This window comes from Thermobia domestica, chromosome 7 (assembly GCF_964235325.1).
Source record: "Thermobia domestica chromosome 7, izTheDome1.hap1.1, whole genome shotgun sequence".
NCBI lineage: Eukaryota > Metazoa > Arthropoda > Insecta > Zygentoma > Lepismatidae > Thermobia > Thermobia domestica.
Window position 1 is genome coordinate 70913231 of NC_137460.1, and position 23477 is coordinate 70936707.

At 36.1% G+C, this 23477-nt stretch overlaps 1 protein-coding gene across 4 annotated transcripts in view; it reads left to right on the top strand.

Moving 5' to 3' along the window:
* Positions 1 to 23477, top strand: part of roq (RING finger and CCCH-type zinc finger domain-containing protein roquin) — a 134173-nt gene that overhangs the window by 67795 nt on the left and 42901 nt on the right. For 3 of the 4 annotated variants that reach the window (XM_081764831.1, XM_081764833.1, XM_081764832.1), the window contains exons 8-11: positions 4824 to 5032; positions 7370 to 7580; positions 14977 to 15196; positions 20289 to 20417. In XM_081764831.1, the coding sequence (XP_081620957.1) occupies positions 4824 to 5032; positions 7370 to 7580; positions 14977 to 15196; positions 20289 to 20417 (769 nt within the window). The remainder of the gene's footprint in view (positions 1 to 4823; positions 5033 to 7369; positions 7581 to 14976; positions 15197 to 20288; positions 20418 to 23477) is intronic. The other variant, XM_081764834.1, reaches the window with a different exon arrangement.

The following is a 23477-nucleotide window of genomic DNA, read 5'->3' on the forward strand; positions in this document are numbered from 1 at the left end:
AAAATTAATCCACCTGACTTGTCTTGTACACGGTCTTCATCATGTAGCAGAAAAAATCAGATGCCAATATCTGGAAGTAGACGCACTTGTATCAAATATAAAAAAAGTATTTGTGAAAACTCAATCGCGCGTACGTATCTTTCGCGAAGTTGGGTAAAATGTTCCGCTACCTCCTCAACCAGTTTTAACCCGGTGAGACTCGTGGCTAGAAGTTGTGTCGTATTATGCAGAAAGCTTAAATGAAGACAGTTGTAAACTCACTAAACTCTGATGACTCAAGTGCTATTTATGTGTCACAAAAATGTTTCTCTACAAGTGGGATTGAGAATAAAATTAAATACCTACACACCACTTCTCGAAAATACCTGAAGTTATCAGACAGAATGCCGTAACAATGCTTCGCCGCATTTACTCTCCTTGTTGGGCGAATTATCGCAGACTTTGTCCAGTAAAACTCACGGTGTTGCGAAAATAGCGTCAGATCAACTTAGCCACGTATTAGGCAAAAATCCCGGGTACAAAACAATCTGTGATATTGCAAATATACTTAATGTTGAAAACTTGAAATTGGAAGAGGACCTAACACAAGAAGACATTTGGTGTTTTTCACATGCACCAGTGACTTCTGATGATGCAGAAAGTAACTTTTCGATCTACAAAACGCTTCTCGCTGATAAACGCCGAGTGTTTACAGAAGAAAACCTACGGAATGCGTTCATAGTTCAAGCTACAGAGGTCATTAAGGTGATATATTTTTATAAGATATTGAAATTTTATTTTCTTAGTATATATCACAGTACATATGTTAAAATTTTTAGTGCATATTTTTTATATTTTCGTGTATATTTCGGGGTTTGTTTGTGCATGGAAATCGGGGCTATAATTATAATGTTGTGTTCTGCAGTTTATTTGCTTACACAGTGTTTGAGTATAAGAACATTTACTTTTGTTTACAAAGGAAGAAAGTTGTACTAGAAATTGTACTCAAGAAACACAAATCTAAAGACCTTTTTTCATTACTTATACTTTCAGCTAGGCTTGTCTTTCTTATCAGAAGTAAAAAGTAATTTACTTTAATTTTATGTAACTACTTTTGGTAAAGTTTAAAGAAATTGCATGAAGAAAATTAGCTTCAAGTCAATACAAAGCATAGTCAATACCTAGCTAAAGTAACCCCTAGGTTCGTAGGATTGCTTCTTTCAGTTCAAAGACTTCCGAATGGTACTTTGGACCAGGCCTAGGCTGGGCTGTTCTAAAAATGTTACATGTAAATCCAGAATATTTTTTGTTTTTCAAATCGTAACTTCTCTATTTCCGTTTTGCTAGCCATTCCATCTTTGTATGAGTAAATTTGTAAAAATGAAATAATTGGACATTCCCCATTCGTAATAACATGTAATCATAAATTAACATGTGCCTAGAATTTAAATTAATAACTTTCATAACTTCTTCACGTAGCAAAAACAAAATTTTAAAAAGTTAATATTATCGAGGGCTATGGATCACTCGTTAGTTAAAAGTGAGAATTATGTATGCTTTTATCAGTTACTGCACATTTCTCTCAACTGGTCTTTGGTAGGGGATATGAACAGTAACAACTGTTCTTTGTTCAGAAAAAAAAAAGTGGAAAATAATATAAATAGACCTGCAAACGCCTGGAATTTAAAAACAAATCTCTAGTAGGCACCCTATAGCTAAACTTCTGTGCGTATTTTTTAAGCAAGTGTGTCAACCCATCTGCTATGTCTCGACTTAATTATTTGATGATTTTATATTGGGAATTTACACATTGTACAATTGCTATTTACCTACTTGTTCTTATTTTACTATAAATATCCAATGCAACGTAAAATCGGTCATTTCTAATATTCTTACCATATGGAGTTTACTAATTATAAAGCGAGTATCATTTGTTCCGAGTTGTATTCAGCTATGGTTAGTTGGTTTAGAGGAGCTACATCTTAATGTGGGACCCGAACTACGTCAGTTCCCGCAAGAGAAGAACGGACCAAAATCTCCTGGAAATGATTACATTAAGAAAAGTTATCAACGAACTATGGAATAACGCTTAATAATGAAGACTTGGCAGTTTTTAAACAAGAAGCGTAAATTGAATTCGAGTCTCCTACGTCAAAGGTGTAACGATAACGGGGCTCATAGCGAGTCACTTTTTTAACTAAAAGTTACTTTTTTTGAAGTTGGTCACTAAAGGTTACTTTTTTTCAAATTTGTCACTAAAAGTCACTTTTTCGGGGGGTTAAAGTCATTTCTTCGTGTGATTTATGTTTTGCATTGGCAGTTCTGTAAGAAAAATATTATAAAAATAAATGGCAAAAAGCAGAAACTTGTTACCTGTTACTCTTCTTCAGAAGATATTTTCTTTTATGGCCAGATCTGCACATTTATGTATTTAGTTTGTGTGCACAAACAGATTTCTAGGCAGTTAAGATATAATCAAAAGAGACGTCGTTGTAATTCCATGTATGTTCAATTTGAAAGGAAGAAATATTATAAAAATAAGAAGTAAATGTGAAAAAGTCTTCGAAAAATACACGTTTATTTATTTATTTATTTATTTATTTATTTATTTATTTATTATTTTTTTGTGTGTGTATTATCATTAAGTAATTTACATCATAAGTAGTTAAATAATGGTATGTATATTCTGACGAACTTAGGGCAAATATGTAACTAACTGTCCCCAAAAAGTTGAAGTTGGAATAAATGTTACAAAGGCGCGTATGGTAACCTTTAGTGAAGAAAGACTACTTTGTGCTGAATTTTTACTTAGCTCTTAGTCCGCATTGCAATAATTCCCTGTTCAAGACGTAAATTAATATTGACCTGAAGACGGAGGAAAACGTGATTTGAGTGCAATTACTGCGTTATATGATGATGTAAATTATCTCACTAATATATGCGAGGAAAAATCAGTGAATAAACATGACTTTATATAAATAATCGACATGGTATTAAACAGGACTCACTGTAATTATAACAACAAGCAGATTTGCACTTTTTTCTTCTCTGCTTTCAGTTCGTCGAAGCACTAACGAGTGTTTCTTTTAAGTCGGAGCTGAAGGCGAAGAAGAGCTTTTCAGTTGAGGGAGCTTTTTAGGATGGGTATTTGAATATATCTAATACAGGGTGTCTACTGGTCATGAAAGTCATGAAGTCATATATTTTGCTTAGTGGTCATGAAAGCCATGAAAAAGTCCTTTATTTACCCAACTGGTCATGAAAATCTGAAATCTCAGAGTATATTTTTATACTTCATACTTTTATACCTCATATTGCATGTACTGAAACAGTTGTATCAGGTCAGTAATTGTGAGAAATTCCCCCACCAGTTAGTGCTGGCTAACTGGTACTTTACTGTCTTCCTAGCTGCTCCCCATTTCATCTTCTAGTCTCTGTAATATAGTAACAACTTTTTACTGTCCAACTTTCTGATCTGCTATTTTACTTCTAAGAAATGTAAATTGTGTATTTTTGGGCCTTTAGACTTATGCAAATAATATTATTCATTTGAGTTTGCAGATTTTAAATTTGATGATCTATTTTTTTAAAACGAATTTCTTTTATAATTTGTTTTGTCTTTGGGCAGTTCTCTGAGTGCTTAATTTCAGACAAATTACTGCTAGATGGATACTTCAGAACTTGATGGAATTGATGTTCAAATTAACTCATTGAAAAAGAAGTTGAACTTGTGTGATATTCAGTCAAGATGTCCATTTTTGTGTTCACTTTTTTTTAAGTTTTGATGTGATACTAGTATGCAGACTGTGAGAAAAAAATATTTGTAAAAGTACCCTTGAAAAAAAAAAGAAAGAAAAGAAAGAAGGCATCAGACCCCATCCAGGATGAAGGTTCCATTATGAACAAATTCAGTAGGTCTTATCAGTATGTTTATGTACGCTAATTTCAAATATGACACGATGGAAAAGAATTGGTTATTTACGTAATCAGTCTTTTCTTGTAAACGAAAATTATAAATTTAGAATTCAGAGTACATAAAATGCAGATAAAAAACCTAGCTGAATGTAACGGGACTGTTCACAAGATTTTTTTAAATCTATAGAACCTGGTAAGCCTTAAACTCATACTTGAACCGCAATTAAAAATTTGTTTACTGCCTTTTAAATTGCTCTTGCATTTTAAAATTAGTTGTCAGCTAATCGACATTATGTACATTAGAAAAATAAGAACATAATGTGATCTTCATCTTAAGCGATGCACCACTGATGGTAGGGGTTTATTATTACTAATGGTAAATTTTTATCGCCATGGTCATGAAAATTTGAACAAAAAGGTCATGAAAAGTCATGAAAAAGTCATGAATTTACTTTCTGGTATTCCAGTAGACACCCTGTAATACCGGTAATCTAAACGAATAATTTCGGAAGGATAAATACTTTCTCCATCTTCTGATTCGAACTCCTTCGTGGCTAAGCGGTTAGCGTACGCGCCTTTGGCGTGGGAGACCGGGTTCGATTCCCGGCGGGTGCTCTTGTGGTTCAGATGCCACGTTAATCAGTAGGTCCCGTCTCATATAGCCTTGTTGCTGAAAGGCGCATTAAACTTAAAATCAATTCAACCATCTTCTGATTCCTAATTTGACGCAAAGTAAGCTAATATTGCCCAATTTTTAGCCGAAAATAAGGGTCGTAGTATACATCAGTCAGTATGGCATTTCCATAAAATTCAGCTGGGCAGGATAAAATCATAATAATCAATATTTTCTGTTCGCTGCTTTCAAGGACTTGAAAATAAAACTGGTAAGTGACTTACTGATTAATTTGAATTAATTTAATTTTTTTCAGATATAGGGCCAAGAGCAGGAAAGCCAACTCCAGGAATAACACAAGCTTAACAAAGAACGTGGAGCATGTACACACCAACAAAACAGACAAGCAGCCAAATGATTTTCACAATAAGGACAAAGTGTTTGTGCAGACAGATGACTTGCTATATTCAACTACCACACCAACAATTACACCAGCCTCATTTGACAATACAGCTATTAGGGAAGGTAAGATCAATGTTGTTGCTGTTTAATTTAGTTCACTGCTTGACAACGAAACATTAATATTGTTCCGTCTAAATAATTAAGCTGAGTGAGCCAAGCTGTTTGATTTTTCTTTTCTTTTCTTTTCTTTTCTTTCTTCAAAATTTGTAGAATTTTAGAACCATTATCGACTTTGGAATGTAGTTGGAGATCACCAAGGGATAAGGTCTCACACCGAGATTTAATCGGTCGATCTATCGCATCATTGAGAAATGATGCCGAAAGGCCAATTCCATATACTTAACGGTAGAAAGTACGCTGTATTTATCATCGGACCTATCAGTTAGTTAAACATTTTGTTACAAGAGAACACATAGTTACGGTGGAGAAAATATGTTACCTTTATCGTCACCCTTACCACTTTTAACATTTATCACAAGGGAACAATACTTACTGTAATTTGTGTCTTGCAAAATCAACTTTGGTACCATTGATAGTTTAAAAGCAATTTGAAACTGTTATGTTTCATTTTTGCACTAATATTTGGTATTGAGTAAAATGGACACTGTTCCCATAATACATGTTTAATGTAGAATTTGAAAATACTGTATACTTTATATTTGATGGAGCGTGCATTCAAATTCGTCATTCTGTAGAAGTATAGCCAGTAGCTTAGAAAGTGAGAAAAACTTCGAGGGAGATTAATGTGCTCACAATGGATCATAAAGTAAAGACATATGACTAACACAGGGGTCAGTGATTGTTAATTAAGACTTTTTAGTTATATTCATGAACAAATATTTTAAGTCCAAATTCTAAGCGTTATATATAGTTCGTGCGTTGATATTACGTTTCGGATACAGGGGATTGTGTTCTCATTATCAATAAGATAGCATTAAGTAGTAGGAATATGCGTATTGCGCGCAATTTACTCACCTCAGTTTTGCGTTTAAAGTGACTTCCATTACCCCTCCTATAAAGAGAAAAGCAACAGTACATAAGTGTATCAAAATGGGAAAATTACAAGATTATTATTATTATTATTATTATTATTATTATTATTATTATTATTATTATTATTATTATTATTATTATTATTATTATTATTATATAAAATTTGGATGACGGGCAATTAATTATTAGTTTTAAATATAACCAGTGACAACTATGACAGTAGTTTGGTATTTTAGCTGCGTATGAAAAGTATGAAACTTGAAATTTGCATTTCACGATTTTTTATTTATTTAAAGAATTGCTGACACATCATGAAAATGTTGTACAGTTGATACATTAATGGCGGAAATCGAGAAGGAAATTTCAAAAGGAATTTGTCTAAATGTAAAAATATTATTCCAGCATTCGCCTGATGGAACTAAGGAAGAGACCTCTTAAGTACGATAGTGGACTTAAGAGATTCGAATTCGAGAGTTAGCGATTGTGAAACAAGAATGCTTACCGTTCTACTGCGTTTGCTGCCATTGGGGTTTAGCGTCCCTTTCAGCACCAAGCTATATGAGATGTGGATCTACATTTTAAGGTGGAATCCGAACCACCATAATGCATTCAAATTTGCAGTATCTCCCACCGGGAATTGAATCCGGAACCCATTGCACCAATACTTCGCGCGCTAGCTACTAAACCATGGCGAGTGGCCCCTAAGAAAAATGGTCTTCAACTCTTTTTTTGAGCTGAGCGAAGCGAAGCTCTTATACTCGGGTTAGCCCTTTGGTTGTCCGCGAACTCCTCCTAGACCGTTTGGCCGATCTCAACCAAACTTAGCACGCTGATAGAGTATGTCGTGCTGAGTGACAACATAGGTCGAAATCAAAAATCCGATATACCATCGAGGAATAATCACCGAAAAACGCTTCCTCCTAGACCGTTTGGCCGATCTCAACCAAACTTAGCAAGCTGATAGAGTATGTCGTGCTGAGTGACAACATAGGTCGAAATCAAAACTCCGATGTACCATCGAGGAATAATCACCGAAAAACGCTTCCTGATTACGTAGTTTAAGCTCGCTTAGCTCATTTCATTGCAATCGGGTATATCCATTGCATTCCTAGTTCTTAATTTATCCTGGCTCGCATTGCACTATTAATTGGCCATCACTGTTCCACGGAATGGAAAACTTTTTAGAATGGCGTTATTGACACATGACTGATGATTTTTGCCTCTATTGGTACACATTGATAATGGATTGTTCTCGGCTGTGTCCATTTAGTGCCTGCAGTATGTATATAATTTTAAAAATCATGTAAGTACATTTTGTACCAATTTTCATATGTATTCAATTCTGTGTTTTGCCAGTATTGAATAAGTATGTTGGGTAAATTGTGGATTGTCTTATTTTTTTCTTAGGATATTTGGGACCAACACCAACAATGCAGGTGACGCCGCCTGTCGCTCCCAGTGTGCCTCGGCCACCGATTGGAGTAGCAGTTCCTCGAGTAGGCTACGAATATGGCCCTTACAATGCAACATACACTCCTGGGGGACAAACTCCTCTGTATCAGCCGACGCAGCAAGTCTTTGCTGCTACACCAGGCACTTTCACTCCTGACATATATAGGTAAGTGTATGAATGCTTTTAAAAAGTTTTAACATTGCAACTTTCATATTTGCAGATGATTTGTCATTGCATAGAACTTTAGATGTTGGTAATTGCGACCTGTGCAGACAGGGATGATTTCAAAGAATAGCTAACTCCCCCCCCCCCCCGCCCGAGCATTTCTCCGGGCATACTCAACATGTGTTAACAGTATTTTACAGTACTACTTTCACCCTTTGTGTGAATTGTCTCTTCCCGACTCAAATTTCCGACTCTTTTTATACAAAAAAAAAAAGTCTCATGTCAAGAATAGCTTAATTACGAGATGTTAAATAAGGTATATAAACTATTGATTAACAATTAAAAAACACGTGTTTCGGCGTTTTCGAAAATTTTGCTTCTAAAGAGAGAAATGTCTATACTATTTCGGAGGAGTCATTATGAGGTCTTCATTATAAAATGTGAAAGAACAAGGAAATAGGTTATATTTTAAAGTATTTCTATAATTGTGATTATTGTTCCCATCTGATTGGTTGTTGGTATAATCCTTACTTACTTCTTCTAAGGCCACATAATGCTTTCGAAATAATTAAGAGTGTCATTTCTTTTTCTTCAATTACTGCAATATACAGACAAGGTGGACCATTTATCTTAAAATGCCCTTGTAATCTTCAAACTAATAGGCAAACAACGCTGTTTTGAGTTTAACGTCCCACGATTATGTCTGTTAGGCTAAAGGAAAAACGCTGATATTTTGTAACATGCAAATATCGATAGGGGCTTCAAAACTGAAAATCCTGGACGCTACTAGATTACGAGAATCTTTAAAATGCTTAAAATGAAAAGAAGTGTTATACACTAATTTACTTCCTTCCGTTATATAGAGTTGTTCAAGTATTACGTTATCACACTTTTAGTTATTTCAATAGACCTTCTCCTTCCTAGTTAAGCAAACGTAAGTAGATGATTTACCCTCTCCCCCCTGGTAAGCATTTTTTTTTTAAATTTCTCATGGTCTGTTATGATGTTTCCTTTCACACGTTTTGTCTGTTCGTGTTATATATATATGAACGGTTAATTCATTGGCTTCTATTTAAAAAAAAATACTCCAACATTTTCCCATTGTTGTCTGTTCAATTTTATTAATTAAAACAATAGATTTTTCTTCTTGAATGATCAGCGGAATATTACCAAAAATATCGGTCAGGGATTATTGATTAAAATATTTCAGAAGCAAGATGCAGATTGAAACAAAGTATTAAAGATAACAGTAAGATCGAGCAGTAAAACCTTTTGTTCCTGGCCCAATAAAACGAATGCTTCCTTCAATGTTAAAGTAGTTAAATCGTGAACTTAATTAAACCCATTTTTATGTGCTCTCAAGTTTTTAATTTTTGAATTGCCATACTCACAAGGGACGTATGCGAACCGTGACAGCTAGATATTTATGAAAATTGATACCCTGATTAATTGTCGATCGCTAATCAGCGTGGTGATGTCACTCGGTGCGGAAATGCCTTATTTACTCGCTACGTATAATACATATACCAACAGTGACCGGGAAGGGATTTTCCCGAGTTATACCCCAAAACGCCGGAAAAAAAAGGCAGAAAATGAAAAGTGTATGCAGGTAACCTAATAGCTACTGGAGCAGGACACATGGCCAAGAACATGGCAATAGTGTCACAAGTAGTGTTGCCATCTCAACAAACTTAGCTTTTTTTTAATAGAATATATACCATTTTATGGCATTAAAACAATTGGCATAAAATGTGAAAAACAATAAGCAAAAGGTAGGTTATCAGTATTGCCAAATAAGGGAAATATGAGGCTCTAAAGTTGAGAAATTATTGGCTTCGTACAGAGAAACGAACAAATTATTGGCTTCGTACAGAGAAACGAACAAATGTACAACAATAATAAGACTACAGAAGGCACAAATGCACAGTATTGAGTAACCCGTAGCATGCACATGCCCAGCATCCAGTGACTAACTGGCTTGATACGTCATATCGAGTGCGCTTCTAGGGCGAGAAATGTACGTATTTTGCCATATTATCTATGGCTTTTCTGTTATGTGTATTAGTATATTGTTAAAATATTTTGCGCCTGTATATTACTGGTAACCTGAATGCAGTGTATTTTATTTTCATTGTCTCACATGCTAACATTTTCTATAGTCTCGGCTGACACTTATCACAGATCATTAATCTTTGCGAATCGATTTTGACGTTCTTTCTTGTCACAGATTTGTTACCTTTTGTGCCACAGCTTTTCTGTATTCTTTTCAGGCGCCACGACACCATTTCTGTAGTTTGGAAAGCATGTAGAATTTTATGCAGTGTTGCAACCCCAAGACAGTTCGTTTTATAGCTCTCGGGAACGGTTCGTGATATCGATTTTGCACAAACGGAGTTGGAATTGCTGTGCTACAGGAAGACTACCCGTTCACATTTCCTCACTATGTCACATGGGATTTCTTCTTTTTTCTACGACTACCCTAACATGTGCCCTTTGTTGAGTGAATCCCATATCAAGCCCGTTAGGTACTGGATGCTGAGCATACTGTGGTTTACTCCCTACTGTGTCTTTGTTCCTTCTGCAACCTTGTTGCTGTTGTAAATTTATTCGTTTCTCTATACGGACCGCATAATTTATCAACTTTAGAGCCTCATATCTCCCTTATTTGGCAACACTGATAACCCAACTTTTGCTTATTTTCTTTCACGTTTTATGCCAATTGTTTTAATGCCATAAAGTGCTATGCATTCTATTTGAAAAACTATAAGTTTGTGTTGGGATGACAACACTGCTTGTGTGACACTACTGCCGTGTTCATGGTCACATATCCCCCTCCAGTAGGTATCAGGTTACCTGCATACATTTTTCATTGTAAGTCTTTTTCCGACGTTTTGGGAGTATAACTCGTCACAGCCTTACCGGGTTACTAGCGGGTAAATAAAGCATTTCCGCACCGAGTGACTATCACCATGATGATAAGAGTTCCACAGTTACTTAGGGTACCAATTTTCATAAGTATCTAGCTGTCTCAGTTCGCATATGTCCCTTGTCTGAAGTTGAAGAGAAAATCCTGTGAAAAAAACAAATCATAATATTCGCTTTCTTTCTTCTTCGCTGAAATTCGGACATTTAAGCGTCCCGAGAAATATTTTCGGGATGTCGGGACGACACAGACCTCAATTCCGTCACGGTCCCGGATTTTCTAGGACGAATGGCAACCCTACAGGGGAGCATTATTTGACATAATTTGCAATGCTGCCAGCTTAACAGTGTTGCAAACCCAACGTAAAATCGTGTTTTTTAAGATGGCATTACGTCAGGTTATTACATATTTTAAATCTTCATATTAAAGGAAATAATACTATACATATTGTTCGGTGTTGCCAACCAGATCCTTTCTATTTCAAATGTGCCTTCGGAAAACATGTGAAACACTTCTGCCCCACCCCCGCAACCCTGTTATGAAGGAAACCCTCCGTTTGCTTAGGGAAAAGAAGTGAATGACCTTGTGTTGTCAATTTGTCCTGACGAGTGAAGATCGTAGGCTACTTACAATGGCTAACAAGACAGTGAACAGCGAAGTCCGTGAAATAATTCATTGTGGTAACGCTCCCGCGTCCAACAATTGAAAGATCTCGGCTGGAGCAACTTGTCCGTCCTCTTTCGAGGAAGGTACGAGAAAACACACATCGACAGCAGCGCCATCAAGGGAATAGAATTGCTCTAAGGACGCAACAATATCACAAATGTCCAGGCCTTTACAATAGTAGTAACGCAAATGAGATGTAAGGCAATGCACACTTAAAGTACTTAGTGTTGAGTACTACGAACATGATATGAGGTACTTAAAAAAAATGGAAATAATTCAGAATCTAGCTTTTTTTTTCTTTCTTTCTTTTTCGAAAGGCTTTATTTCGAACAATTTCTTGAATGAGGGTCGCATCTAACCACGTAAATGTTTCAATAGACGTAAAAATCGTAATGCCGTTTACAGCAATTTGATATATCAAACCGTTCCGGAGGTATGAAAAACTTGAGCAGAATTTGCGACTTAGCTTGAAGTGTAGTACTTCTGGGAAATTTTAGAAATAATTGCTGCTTTTCTTTGTTTTGTTTGGCATTACAGCAACAATTTTTGGTAGTTGTTTTTACAAATTCTTCCAATTAGATTATTTTAAGCATGCTGCAAATTTTACCAATGTTTATCACATCTCCGGAACGGTTTGATATATCAAATTGCTGTAAACGGCTCTATGATCTCTACGTATTTTGAGAACAATCCATCTGATTAGATGTGGCACTTAGCTAAATACTTTTTGTTTACCCCCAATATTCTCAATCCACCAATTCTTCCGTCATCATTCACTTACCTTATTAATCATCGTCTCCCTTAGCCTAACGGGCGTAATTCTGGGATGTTAAACTGAGTGACTGAAAGACGTGCGATATAATAGTCTCAAGAACTGTATTCTTATGAAGACTGAACGCACCAAATCCTGTACTTTAAAGCTGATGAAACTGTTCGAATTGCTTTGCAGATTTACTGAAATTTAGTCTTCTGCCATTACCAGTTCTTTTATAAAACATTCATCTCCCCAAGTGCTCACCTACTTTCAGAATGACTGCCCTTACAAACTTTACACAAATTGATAGCGTCTGAAATTTCTTTCTTGTACTTGTCCGTTCAGAACTCCTGTATTATGTCTAACCATGAGCACATATCTGTATTGAATATTGACTGCTCAAGTGGATATCTTTTCATGAAACTGTATAGTTGAGTCGGATTTTCTGTTATTTCAGATCAATTTTTGCATTCCTACTCACCATACACGTCTCTCAAAATTTGTTCTATAAAATATCAAGTTACACTCTCATTAAACACTCCTTATTTTATAAAATGTATTTTAATTTCAGTTCTTTATCACTGGTCTGAAATATCTTCACCATCGATAGAAATTTTCAGAAATTTACTAAGAAAAATATATGAATATATTATAGGTATTGTTTTGTATATTCATTATTGTTCCTTTTTTTCTTCTTCTTTCTTTAAATCTTTATTTTGTAAGTAGTTTGATAGGTTCAGAATCAGATAGTCCTGTGCTGCACTAAAAATTTCTATAAAAAAGTGAGTGTGTATTAGGCGCGTGGAAATAGTAAGTAAAATCTCAAATCGTGATTTATGATGATGTACGACCCTTCCGATATTTACACAACAACGATGAGTGGGGTATTAGTCATCACCTAGGAGTATTTTTTTCGCAGGTAAGAAAAGGGATAAAACAGGAAAGGATTTAGAGTTTAGGATAAATTGGTAATCCTGATTGACTTGAAAAGGACAAAGAAATCAACCGAAAACTCTTTGAGGACAGCGAAATCATATACATTGAAACTTTTATATAGCGAACAGTACCGAGGAATGTAAAACTGTCCATTATTCGGAAGTAGGTTTCGGAAAAAGCTTAAGTTGCAACACAAATAAAAAATACTGCAATGTACACACAAATTTACGCAACATTATTTTGATGTTTATTTTCATACCTAATGTGCACTAATGCAGTTTCCTAAGCACAGTGAAAGGGAACTTCAGTACAGGTCCTTCCTTTATACTGTACTATACTCGATGTCTGCGTCTTGCAAATGGATCACTTGTAGCCAGACGAAGATAAAATGCACGAGACGTCATTCCATTGTTCAAACTATGCTGAAAATTGCTAGTAAACAATATGCATTTTAAAAAAATAAGAAAAAAAAGAATACAAAAGAAATACAATATCTTACTCAACAATGAGCGATAATGTTAGAAATTTTGCCCGTTATTGTTTGAACTTCCAGAAAATACGAGAGTTTTATTCTTGGCTATCCGTAGAGGCACGAGTTTTTCGCAATGCGCGATAAAACGAAATGCGTCAGAATTAAGTAATTTTCAGTTTCTTGACGTTTTATAATATTCTATGTGTATTTTCATTGGTTTCCGATAAAACGCGAAATTGACATTTTTGCGCGAAATTTCTAACAATACGCGATATAACGCGAAATTTTAAAAATACGTTTTCAGTACTTTAAAAACGCTAGTTTTCCGCTGACGGAACGGTAGAACGAGGCATGAACTGTGCATTTTGGGTGATTAAGACACGACTTTAAGGATCCGAAGTGATGATAGTTTGTAGTTTGTTGCAAATGCACTTACATATGTGTGGCTTTCAACAAGCAAATGCAATTGTAAGAGTTTTTTTTTTTTTCTCAAGTATGGACTGATGATAGGTGACAAACGTCCAACAATGGAGGAGAAAAATGTGGAAATATGTAACATGCTTATATTTAATGCTTAAATGTAACTTGTGCTTATGTATTTTCAGAAGACAGCAAAACTTTCCTACTCATAGTAAGTTTAGTTACTGATTTTCCTCAGTTTGATTTGAAACAATATAATTTTCTATAAATGAAATTGACTTTGTCAAGTGAAATATTCAGTGTATTTTGTTTTTAGATAATTAATGATTTATTTTTATAGTGATCTATGAATAAAAGGAATAATTGTAAAAAATGTTAGGGATTTTTTTTTCCACAAGAGCTACAAAAGGTGAAATTTTATTTGGAAAATGCGACAAAACGCGAAATTTTCAAATTCTTAGTACAAAAAACTCGTGCCCGTAGCTATCCGTTTGGAAGTTTTACATAGGCGCTGGAGAATAGTTTTCAGTGTCCGCGTCCGTTATTGAAAATGTCCGCTATTTAGAAGTAACTTTTCCATTGTACTGAATGATATTCTACCGGGGAATTGAAAACTTGCCGTTATTGAGAGGTGTCCGCTTTTTATAGATGTCCGTTAGAAGAAGTCTCACTGTATTTGCCTTACTTTAATCATGTGTTCCTGTAGCCAAAATGCATATGCACTGAAATTTTCTTGTAGTAGTGAAAGTGTTACTACAAGTATAATGTAGTGATAAAAATAATAACAAAGAACTCAGTGGTAGAGCGTTCACCTCTTGTGCATGGGGTCTCTTGTTCGATCCCAGCTCGCGCCAAGTGAACTGTGTGGTGGACAAACACCGTGTGCGTGGGTTTCCTCGGGGGTCTACCGTTTCCTCCCACGTTCTTCATTCCACTATTTCATTCATTTCTCATTATCGTCGTCTCCTTTAGCCTAGCCGGCATAACCGTGGGACGTAAAACTCAAAGACTTCAATTCATTTTTGATAACAACGAAGATGGTAATGATTTATGACAGTATTTATTATAGGTGGTATAGTAAAAACTTTTTTGAGGACGCTAATTATTCGAATTATTGTATGTACTGAGAGTAATTGGGAATAACTCTCAATTTGCTGAAAAATTTTACGTGACGTTTTTAATAGTCGTGTACACCATTTCACTAAATGTTTGTTTAAATTTTCAGTGCTGCTCCACAAAATATGATGATGACTTCAGGGACGTTGTATGCTACCCCACCGCAGCCTGATTATGGCTCCCCGGCACCAATGACCGAGCATAGACAGATGGAACCAGCACGTACGGTGGCGCGAACAGGATGGGAGAATTCTCAGAACAAGACACAAGGAACAGTGAACTCAGTGAACCAAGGATGGACAATGCCTGCTGTAAATACCACTAAAAAAGTAACTCTATTACTGTTCATTTCTTTCAGAGTTTTGTGTAATACGAAATAAGAGAAATTAAGACATAAAACCCTTAATTATAACACTATTTTTAGTTCGGGGTATTTAGCGGAAAGCGATCCAAATTATAAGAAATTTTATTCATTTGTGTCAAGATTTAAAAATTCTGTAAATATTTTATTGCGTATCTAGTAACACTTACTAACACTTACTTACTAACTAGTATTGCGTATCTATTATAGTCTAATGTACTAAGTATAGATGAACTTTAGTCCAATTTAATCAACTTTTTTTTTTCTTTCTTCAAGAAATCACATAACATGCTCATATCTTGTAGAATAATGCTTGTCGGAAAAAGTTTTGTTGTATTCACATTCAGCTTTCAGTGGTGCGTTCCAACACCAGGGTATATAAAAGAAGGTTAATTTACGACACAACAAAGCTGAAATTCGTATCACTTGAACTCTTGCTTTTGTTGCTATATGTCTAATCAGTATAAATATGTAAATGGCAAAGCATAAGCAATTAGGGGGAATGATAAATATTGCAAGGCGTAAATTGTGTATCGAATATATGGAAAATGATATCAATTTTGTATCTACAATTCATTTGATTATTCGTGACTTCGAAGGTAATTTCTATTGTGTGACAGTCATGTTTATGGTTAATGAAATAAGGAGTTCATTGCCAACGATTGTATAAGAGTATCTCAGCAGTTCCATTCTATCGTAATGCAGTTATAAAGCTACATGAAGGAATCCGTTTCATTCATATAGTCTAAATATTAATACTTGTCGACTCAATTATTGTTTCTCAGTGTGCGTTAAAGCTTACTGAAATTTTATTCTCAATACTACCGTGAAAGCTCGGTTTTGTATGTTTCGTGGATGAACTGCTCTATCTGTCAAAGTTAATATAAGAGAAACACAAAAGAAATGAACAGATAAGATTATTCATTATAGCCTGTGTTTGCATGTATATTATACTGTTTTCGAGCATGTTAAATTTCATTCATCTTCTGTTTTCTCCGTTGCTTCAGCTTGCTTTAGCTTAGTTCTTTAAATCTTACAGTTATAAAGGTAACCAAGAAAGTTCTGTCGCTTTTTGTGAAGATCTGTGTTCAATTGGCCCTCACACCGTGAGTTGAATGCGAGTGGAGATAAGGCGAAAGTCAGTTGTTGGTGTGGGTATATCCAACATACTACCTGGTTGTGGCAGTTCAGTGACACCGTGAACTTGTATACGGACAGAGTTAACATGGGACCTCCACAGAGCGTCATAAGGGCACGTATGCTGTACGAATTCAAACTGGGATCAAACGCCGCTGCAGCGGGGCAGAAGATATGCCAGGCCTTTGGTGACGGTGACGAAACACTCGAAGGTACACCACGTGCCGGAAGACCAACACATGAAAAAATGAATCTTCAGTCAGGAATTGAGGTGAACAGTGCCCAGATATGTGAGGAACTGGGACTACAGTTCAGTGTGAGTGGAGAAACCATTCGGCAGCACATCCATCAACTTGGGAAGCACTACAAGTTGAGTCGATGGGCCCACATGATTTGACTCCGGGTCAGAAGGAAATGCGAGCAGACACCTGTGTTTCTTTGCTGTTTCGTTTGAGGAAGGAACCATTTCTGGACAGGGTGTCGACATGTGATGAGAAGTGGGTCCTGCACGAAGCTTCATGCGCCGTCATCTTGGTTAGCATCCCATGAACCGGTTCCAAAACAGCCGAAACCAGCACTACACCACCAGAAGAAGATCCTCCTATGTGATTGGTGGACTGCTCGCGGTATCGTGCATTGGGAACTGCAACCAGCTGGTCAGAGCATGAATGCAACTATGTACTGTCAGCAGTTGAGCCGTGTTCAAGAAAAACTCAAAATCCTGGAGCCAGCACTTCTGAATCGCAAAGGGGTCCTCCTGTTACAGGAGAACGCTGAGCCCCACGTGGCTAGGATGATCCGAGACACCATTCTACGCCTTGGATGGGAAACACTATTGCATCCGCCATACTCCCCGGACATTGCACCGTCCGATTATCACCTGTTCCATTCCTTGGACAATCACCTTAGAGGACGCCAGTTCAGATCTCTAGTAGAGGTGCAAAAAACACTTGATACTTTCTTCGCTTCACAGCCCACCAAGTTCTACTGCGATGGAATCCATGGTCTTCCAGAACATTGGCAGAAGGTGGTATATGCTGATGGGGACTAGTTTTGATTTTTCAGATACGTCTTAGATGACATATCGATGTTCGAAAGTGATGGGTGAAAAAGTGACAATTTTCTTGGTTCCCTTTATAATATTTAAAAAGCTTGAACTTATTTTTCTTTATTAAGGCTTTATGCCAGTGTCGTAACAACTGTGCGGACTCGCCTGCAAAAACAAATTTCGGGCTCTAAAGATATAATTAAAAGCTTATCAGAAGTAACTGACTTGCAATTACTTATCACATATTGCAGTGGACAAAATTGCAAGGATTAACGCTGTGCTTATCACTACTAGATTTATATGTGGAAGTTATACAGTTGTTTAGCAGATAAATTAGTAATATTTTTGTATTAATGTAGAGCAGTGGTTTCCCAATTTCTTTTACTTGACGCCCTCTTCTTGAATCTTCTTACTTCACGCCTCCTCTCCCTTCTTTCTTGCCGCTCGTTGTTCTTACTCCGTCTGCGATTTGAGATGCGCGATTGTATTCTCAAATCTTCAGTAAATAATAATTATTACCAATTTACATTTTTTCAAGCAAAACTTCTGAAACTCCTGTATGCTACTACATTCGCAATACTTATAACTAGCAGAAATTCCCGTTTTTCGAACGGAGAAAATGTGTTTATGAAAAATATTTGAACCTTCTTCCCTTCTCAGGATACGCATTTCCATAAAAATGTAATGATGAAAACCTATAAAATACTGTTTATTTTTGGCATAAGTTTTAAACTTATACCTCCCTTAGGATACGCTCTTTAATCAATGACGCGATAAAAACCAGCTTGAGGTCGGTATGTTCCAAAGTTAATTTCAGACCAAGTCAACCGTTTTCATGTGCTGCGATCACAGACAATAGACGAAGTGGATTTCAATTTGTCGTAAACAGTTATAGAAAGTTCCCCTTCCACTTTTAAAACCTGAGACCCGGGTTCGATTCCCGGCGGGAGCTCATGTAGTTCTGATTCCACGTTAATCAGTAGGTCCACGTCTCATATAACCTCGCTGCTGAACGGGGCGTCCCGTTAAACTCAAAATCAACTCAACCTTTAAACCTGAATTTTAGAAACGCTGGAATACGTGTCCGCTTAGTTTTAATGAGAAATTGATTTACGCGCTTCCATCGTTCTTAAATGAGGGGCACGTGGGATACTTTATTTTTGGCTGAAATTTTGATCCCGGCAACGCCCGCGTACAATACGCTCTTGAATCAAAATAATATGATAAAAGCCTAGTTCGAGATAGATAATAGCTATATCCTAAAATTAATCTCAAAGGATTCTTTCATGTACAAGATCAGATTCATTTCTATATATTTCCGAGTTCTTCGCACGAAGAGAATTGGTTTGTGGAACCCCTCCCCCTCTCGTTATGGATACACATTTCAATGAAAGTGTTACGATGTTCCAAAATTCAATTCAAACTGTTAAGCCGTTTTCCCATGATGCGATCACAAACGGCAGTCTGACTTGTTTTTTTCAATATGACGAATATATGTAAACCAAATGTATCGAGAGTCTGGGATTATAGGTCAACTCCATTATGAGTAAAGATATTTTTAAAAAAATGGAAAGAGAGGAAAGTATACGCACTCGTCGTGCATTATTGAATTCGTACTTACAGAGGATCTGATATGTTAAGGAGAAAAGAAAGAGAAAAAAATGGTTGTTTCCTCCTTTCATCAATATATATTAAATTACAACCCTCAAAAGGTGTTCTCAGTATATGGAAACTGGATTGTCCAAGCACAGTAAGAAGCTAGGCTGTGGTACAAACCATGTGGTCTGAGTGGAAAGCACCGACTTTAAAAGTGAGAAAGTGTGTGGCTGTTCTGGGAGGCGGACTGGGTAGTGTAGGGGTTAACGCATCAGCACGGTTTGCTGAAGATCCGCGATTCGAGTTCCGGTCCAGTCATTTATTTTTCATTCTTTATGTATTAGAGAGGAAGATTGTTACAAATAGGTAATTTTCAATCTAAAATTGTGTAATTTTTCCAATCGCATCAGTGGTTTCGTCTTCATACTAGTAAGACGCTCTATATTAAATGAAAAAGCAACGTTGCTAGTATAATGCCAATATATACCTTACTAGTATAGCGCCCAAACGGCTGGTACGATTAGTGAAATTCCACAGTTGTAAATTGAAAACCACATATTTCCAACTGCTTTCTTCTCTTTCTATTTTTTTAATACCTTTACTCATAACAGAGTTGGACTATTGTCCCGAACTTTTGAAACATTCGATAGATACCCTCTTGCTACCCTTAATTCCGAGAATTTTCTGAAATATTAAGACACATGTCCGCTTATTTTCGTCCTTTATTGGATTGTTTTGAAAAGAATCAATATCATAAGGGCAGGACATATCGTAATCGATCGATGGAACTTATCCGATCTGGCTAAATTTGGGATGATAATAGAACTTCACGACCTCAGTACACATATGAAATATTTTGGTATACAAGCCTTTGGTTCCTGAGTTGTTCGCCATCAAATTTGGGTTTCGACCTAGTGAAACGTCATTATATGTGGTATGCTGTTGACGATACAAATCCACTCCTGACAAAATTGGCTGTGGTAGTAGACCTCATGTAGCTTGGTATGTACATGAGACACTATGGTATATTGGTCATTCGTTTGCTAGTTATTGACTACCAATTTTGGGTTTGGACTTAGTGAAATTAAAAAATTCAAAAAATCACGATCGATAAAATCCACCCAATCTTGACTAAACTCGGTATTGTGGTAAAGGCTGACGAGGTTTGTACACATTAGAGCATAATATTTAAAGAGCATTCTGGAAGAGGCTTACAAGATGAAATGCTAGTTTTATTGTAATTTGAATCTATTAACAATTTGTTTTCCTTTCTTTCTAGCGAGTTGCGTCAAAGAGCTTAGCAGCGTTACAGCAAAGGAAGCAAGAAATTATATCTCAGTTAGAGAGAGTTGTGGGAAAATCTGCTGCATCAGCAATATCTAGTTCAGCCTCTTCTCAGGCAAGAGTTGTAAGTAATAATGTTTTTTTTTTTTTTCCTTTATTTCTTTTTTTCCCTAGTATTTACTTCAAAGCTATTCATTTCTGTGTAGAAGTTAAACATCCCTTTTTAACAAAAAGGATTTATGAAAATGGAATTACATCTTAACATAGGATCCGAACCATATATTTCCACTATGGACTCCGTATAAAATGCTAGGATGCTGACTGAGTCACGAGGGAACTGCAGAACTGATAATTGGATACCTCTGCGTGTGTTTAGTCAAGAAGTTGTTCGAAGTTATGCAATTGCAGTGATTTTTAAGGTAGATTTTTTATATAGTTGTAATAGTTTCTCTGCCATGTCGTCTTGTGGACAGTGAAGTAATGCTATGATTATCAATTATACAGGCTGGAGCAGTGGAAAGGCATGCTTTTTTTTTTTTTTAAACCACTAGAACTCGGGGACGAATAGGGCTATTAATTTTGAGTGACCTTTGGCAGACAGCTGAGACAATGCAATTTCAGTCGCAATGGAGCGTTGGAAGGTAGAGAATCGTATGTCGCAGTCGAGCAGTTCTTTAGAAACAGTAATTCTGTGGTCACGATTCAACGTCTTTTTCTGTCGAAAATTGAATGTCGAACGTCGAGGTACAGTCCCAGATCGAAACCCTATACTCCGATGGGTTGCAGCGTTCAGAAATACTGGATCTGTGATGAAAAAGAACCCACCTGCTCTTCTCCGTTCAGTTCGAACTCCGGAAAACGTAGAGTGAAAAGAGTAGTTCTTGCTAATCCGAAATGAGCCGCAAAGCGACAGGCTGTATTGCTGGATGTGTCACGTCGTTCGCTTCATCATATCTTACATGATGATCTCAGATTTTTCCAGCAGCTAAATCAGACAGATTTTGTGCAGCGCAGAGAATTTTGTGGCATAATGGACGCTATTCTTACGGAAGATGCAGATGTCCCAGTATTCATGAGTGATGAAACCCATATGATTATGTTAATGTACAGAACTGCCCTACGCTCCAACTCTCCATAGCAACTGAAATTGTATTGTCTGAGCCGTCTGCTACCGGTTGCTCAAAATCAATACCCCTTCTTATCGCTGAATATTAACGGTTTAAAAAACATGCTTTTCCTCTGCTCCACCCTGCATCAATAATAATAATAATAATAAACTTAAAATTGTGGGTACATGTCTTCAAGTGGTCCATGTGTGACGTAGAAGAGCGCTTTTACGATCAGAGCCACGACTAGGAGAACAGGTTGAGCAAAGAAGGAAAGAGAACGAGTTACGTTGAATGGGATAAAACAAATGTTGCGTGTACGATTAGTCGTGAGTCTATGAGTAGTACCGCATTGTTTGTTTGTCACAGCTGTCTTGTGTCAACACTAGGCTTTTGCTGTTTTGTTGTTCTCTCAGTGTGTGTAATTTACTAAGAATACGAGCACTAAATTGTTACTTACAGAATATCTAGTTGGAAACGTCTGGTATATACTACCTATTCGTGATTATAATATGAATGCTTTATTATAAAAATCATGCAAATACATAAAAATTAATAGAATTTGTCACATAAGAAAAGATATATTATGACTTGACAATATAATATCTGAAAAAGTTAACACAGGAAAAGCAAATGGCAGACTATATATTCAGAGCTTGCATAGTTCGTGTTTAAATGCTGAATTTTATTCAATGAAACTTCAACGTGGATTGATCCATGAGTTTTGTAGGTAAACAATTGTTTTGATGTGGTTTTGTATAATCAGTAGCACCTGAAGATACTAATTTGTGATAAACAAGCCAGCTTGTCTGTTAACAGTGAGGTTGGGTGCTTTTTTAGCTTTCTTTACACGCTTTTCATTTTGTTTTCTTCCATATTCATTGGCTTTTCTCAAGTTTGAGAAGAAAAGTTTTAGTGATAAGCTATCAAAATATTGAAGTAAGAAATGGGAGCCTGTAAATTTGTAAAAGATCACTGTCCGAGATTAAACGAGTTTTTCCTAAAATACACAGCAGAAGATAATTCACAATAAATTTGTCCGAGCCCTTACGTTGCTATATGGTTAGCGTAGGGCCTTCACTGCGGGAAGTCTTGGTTCGATTCCCGATGGAAGATTTGAATCCCATGTTAAGTTCTAGGTTATATAGCCTCAGTGCTTCTAAAGAGAAAAAGACGTTAGCTATTGGCCAACAATAAATATGTCAAGATGGAACATATGGATCCTATCAGTATCTAAGTTTATTATTATTATTATTATTATTATTATTATTATTATTATTATTATTATTATTATTATTATTATTATTATTATTATTATTATTATTATCGCAAGTTGGAGGCAACAGCATAATGTTATTGGTTAAGCAGCGCAGGTATTTTTCTTAACACATTGAGTTCGAAGACAGGTTTTTGTAGTTACCTATAGTATTGTGGGACACGTAGAGGCGAGTTTTTAATGTACTTAATATGCATCCAATATTGTCTTTTAAGATACTTTTAAAATTCAGTCTTACCGACAAGAAACGACCGAAATAAATAAATAAATAATAAAAAAAAACAGACATAAAAGCACTAGAGCCACATATTTATCAATTTGTCTCTATTATTAAACCTTTGGAGGTTAAAATTGAAAATATGTTTATTGTAATTTGAAAGTAACATTACGAAAAACATGCATCCTTTTGTTTAATGATCTTCCGCCATTTTTCCGGCAAACCCATAATCCCGTCGCTGTAGAATTTCCGTGGTTTCTTGACAATAAATTGTGACACATGATTTTCACAAGCCTCTTAAAACTAACTAAACACCATTCGGGGAATTCAGCAGAAACCAAAACAAATTATAGTTTGGCGGTGCCAGATTCAGGCTATAATGGTGAATGTATTAAAACCTCATAACTAATTTCTTTCAATTTTTGATGGTTCATTAAATATGTATGTGGTCTGGCGTTGCCAGCGTGGTATACGACACCCTTTCTGTTGACACAGTTCTGGCCGTTTCTTTTGAGTTGCTACGTGCATTCGCGCTAATTGTCGACAATACAAATCTGAATATTGTGCCCGGCGACAGCAGGGTGT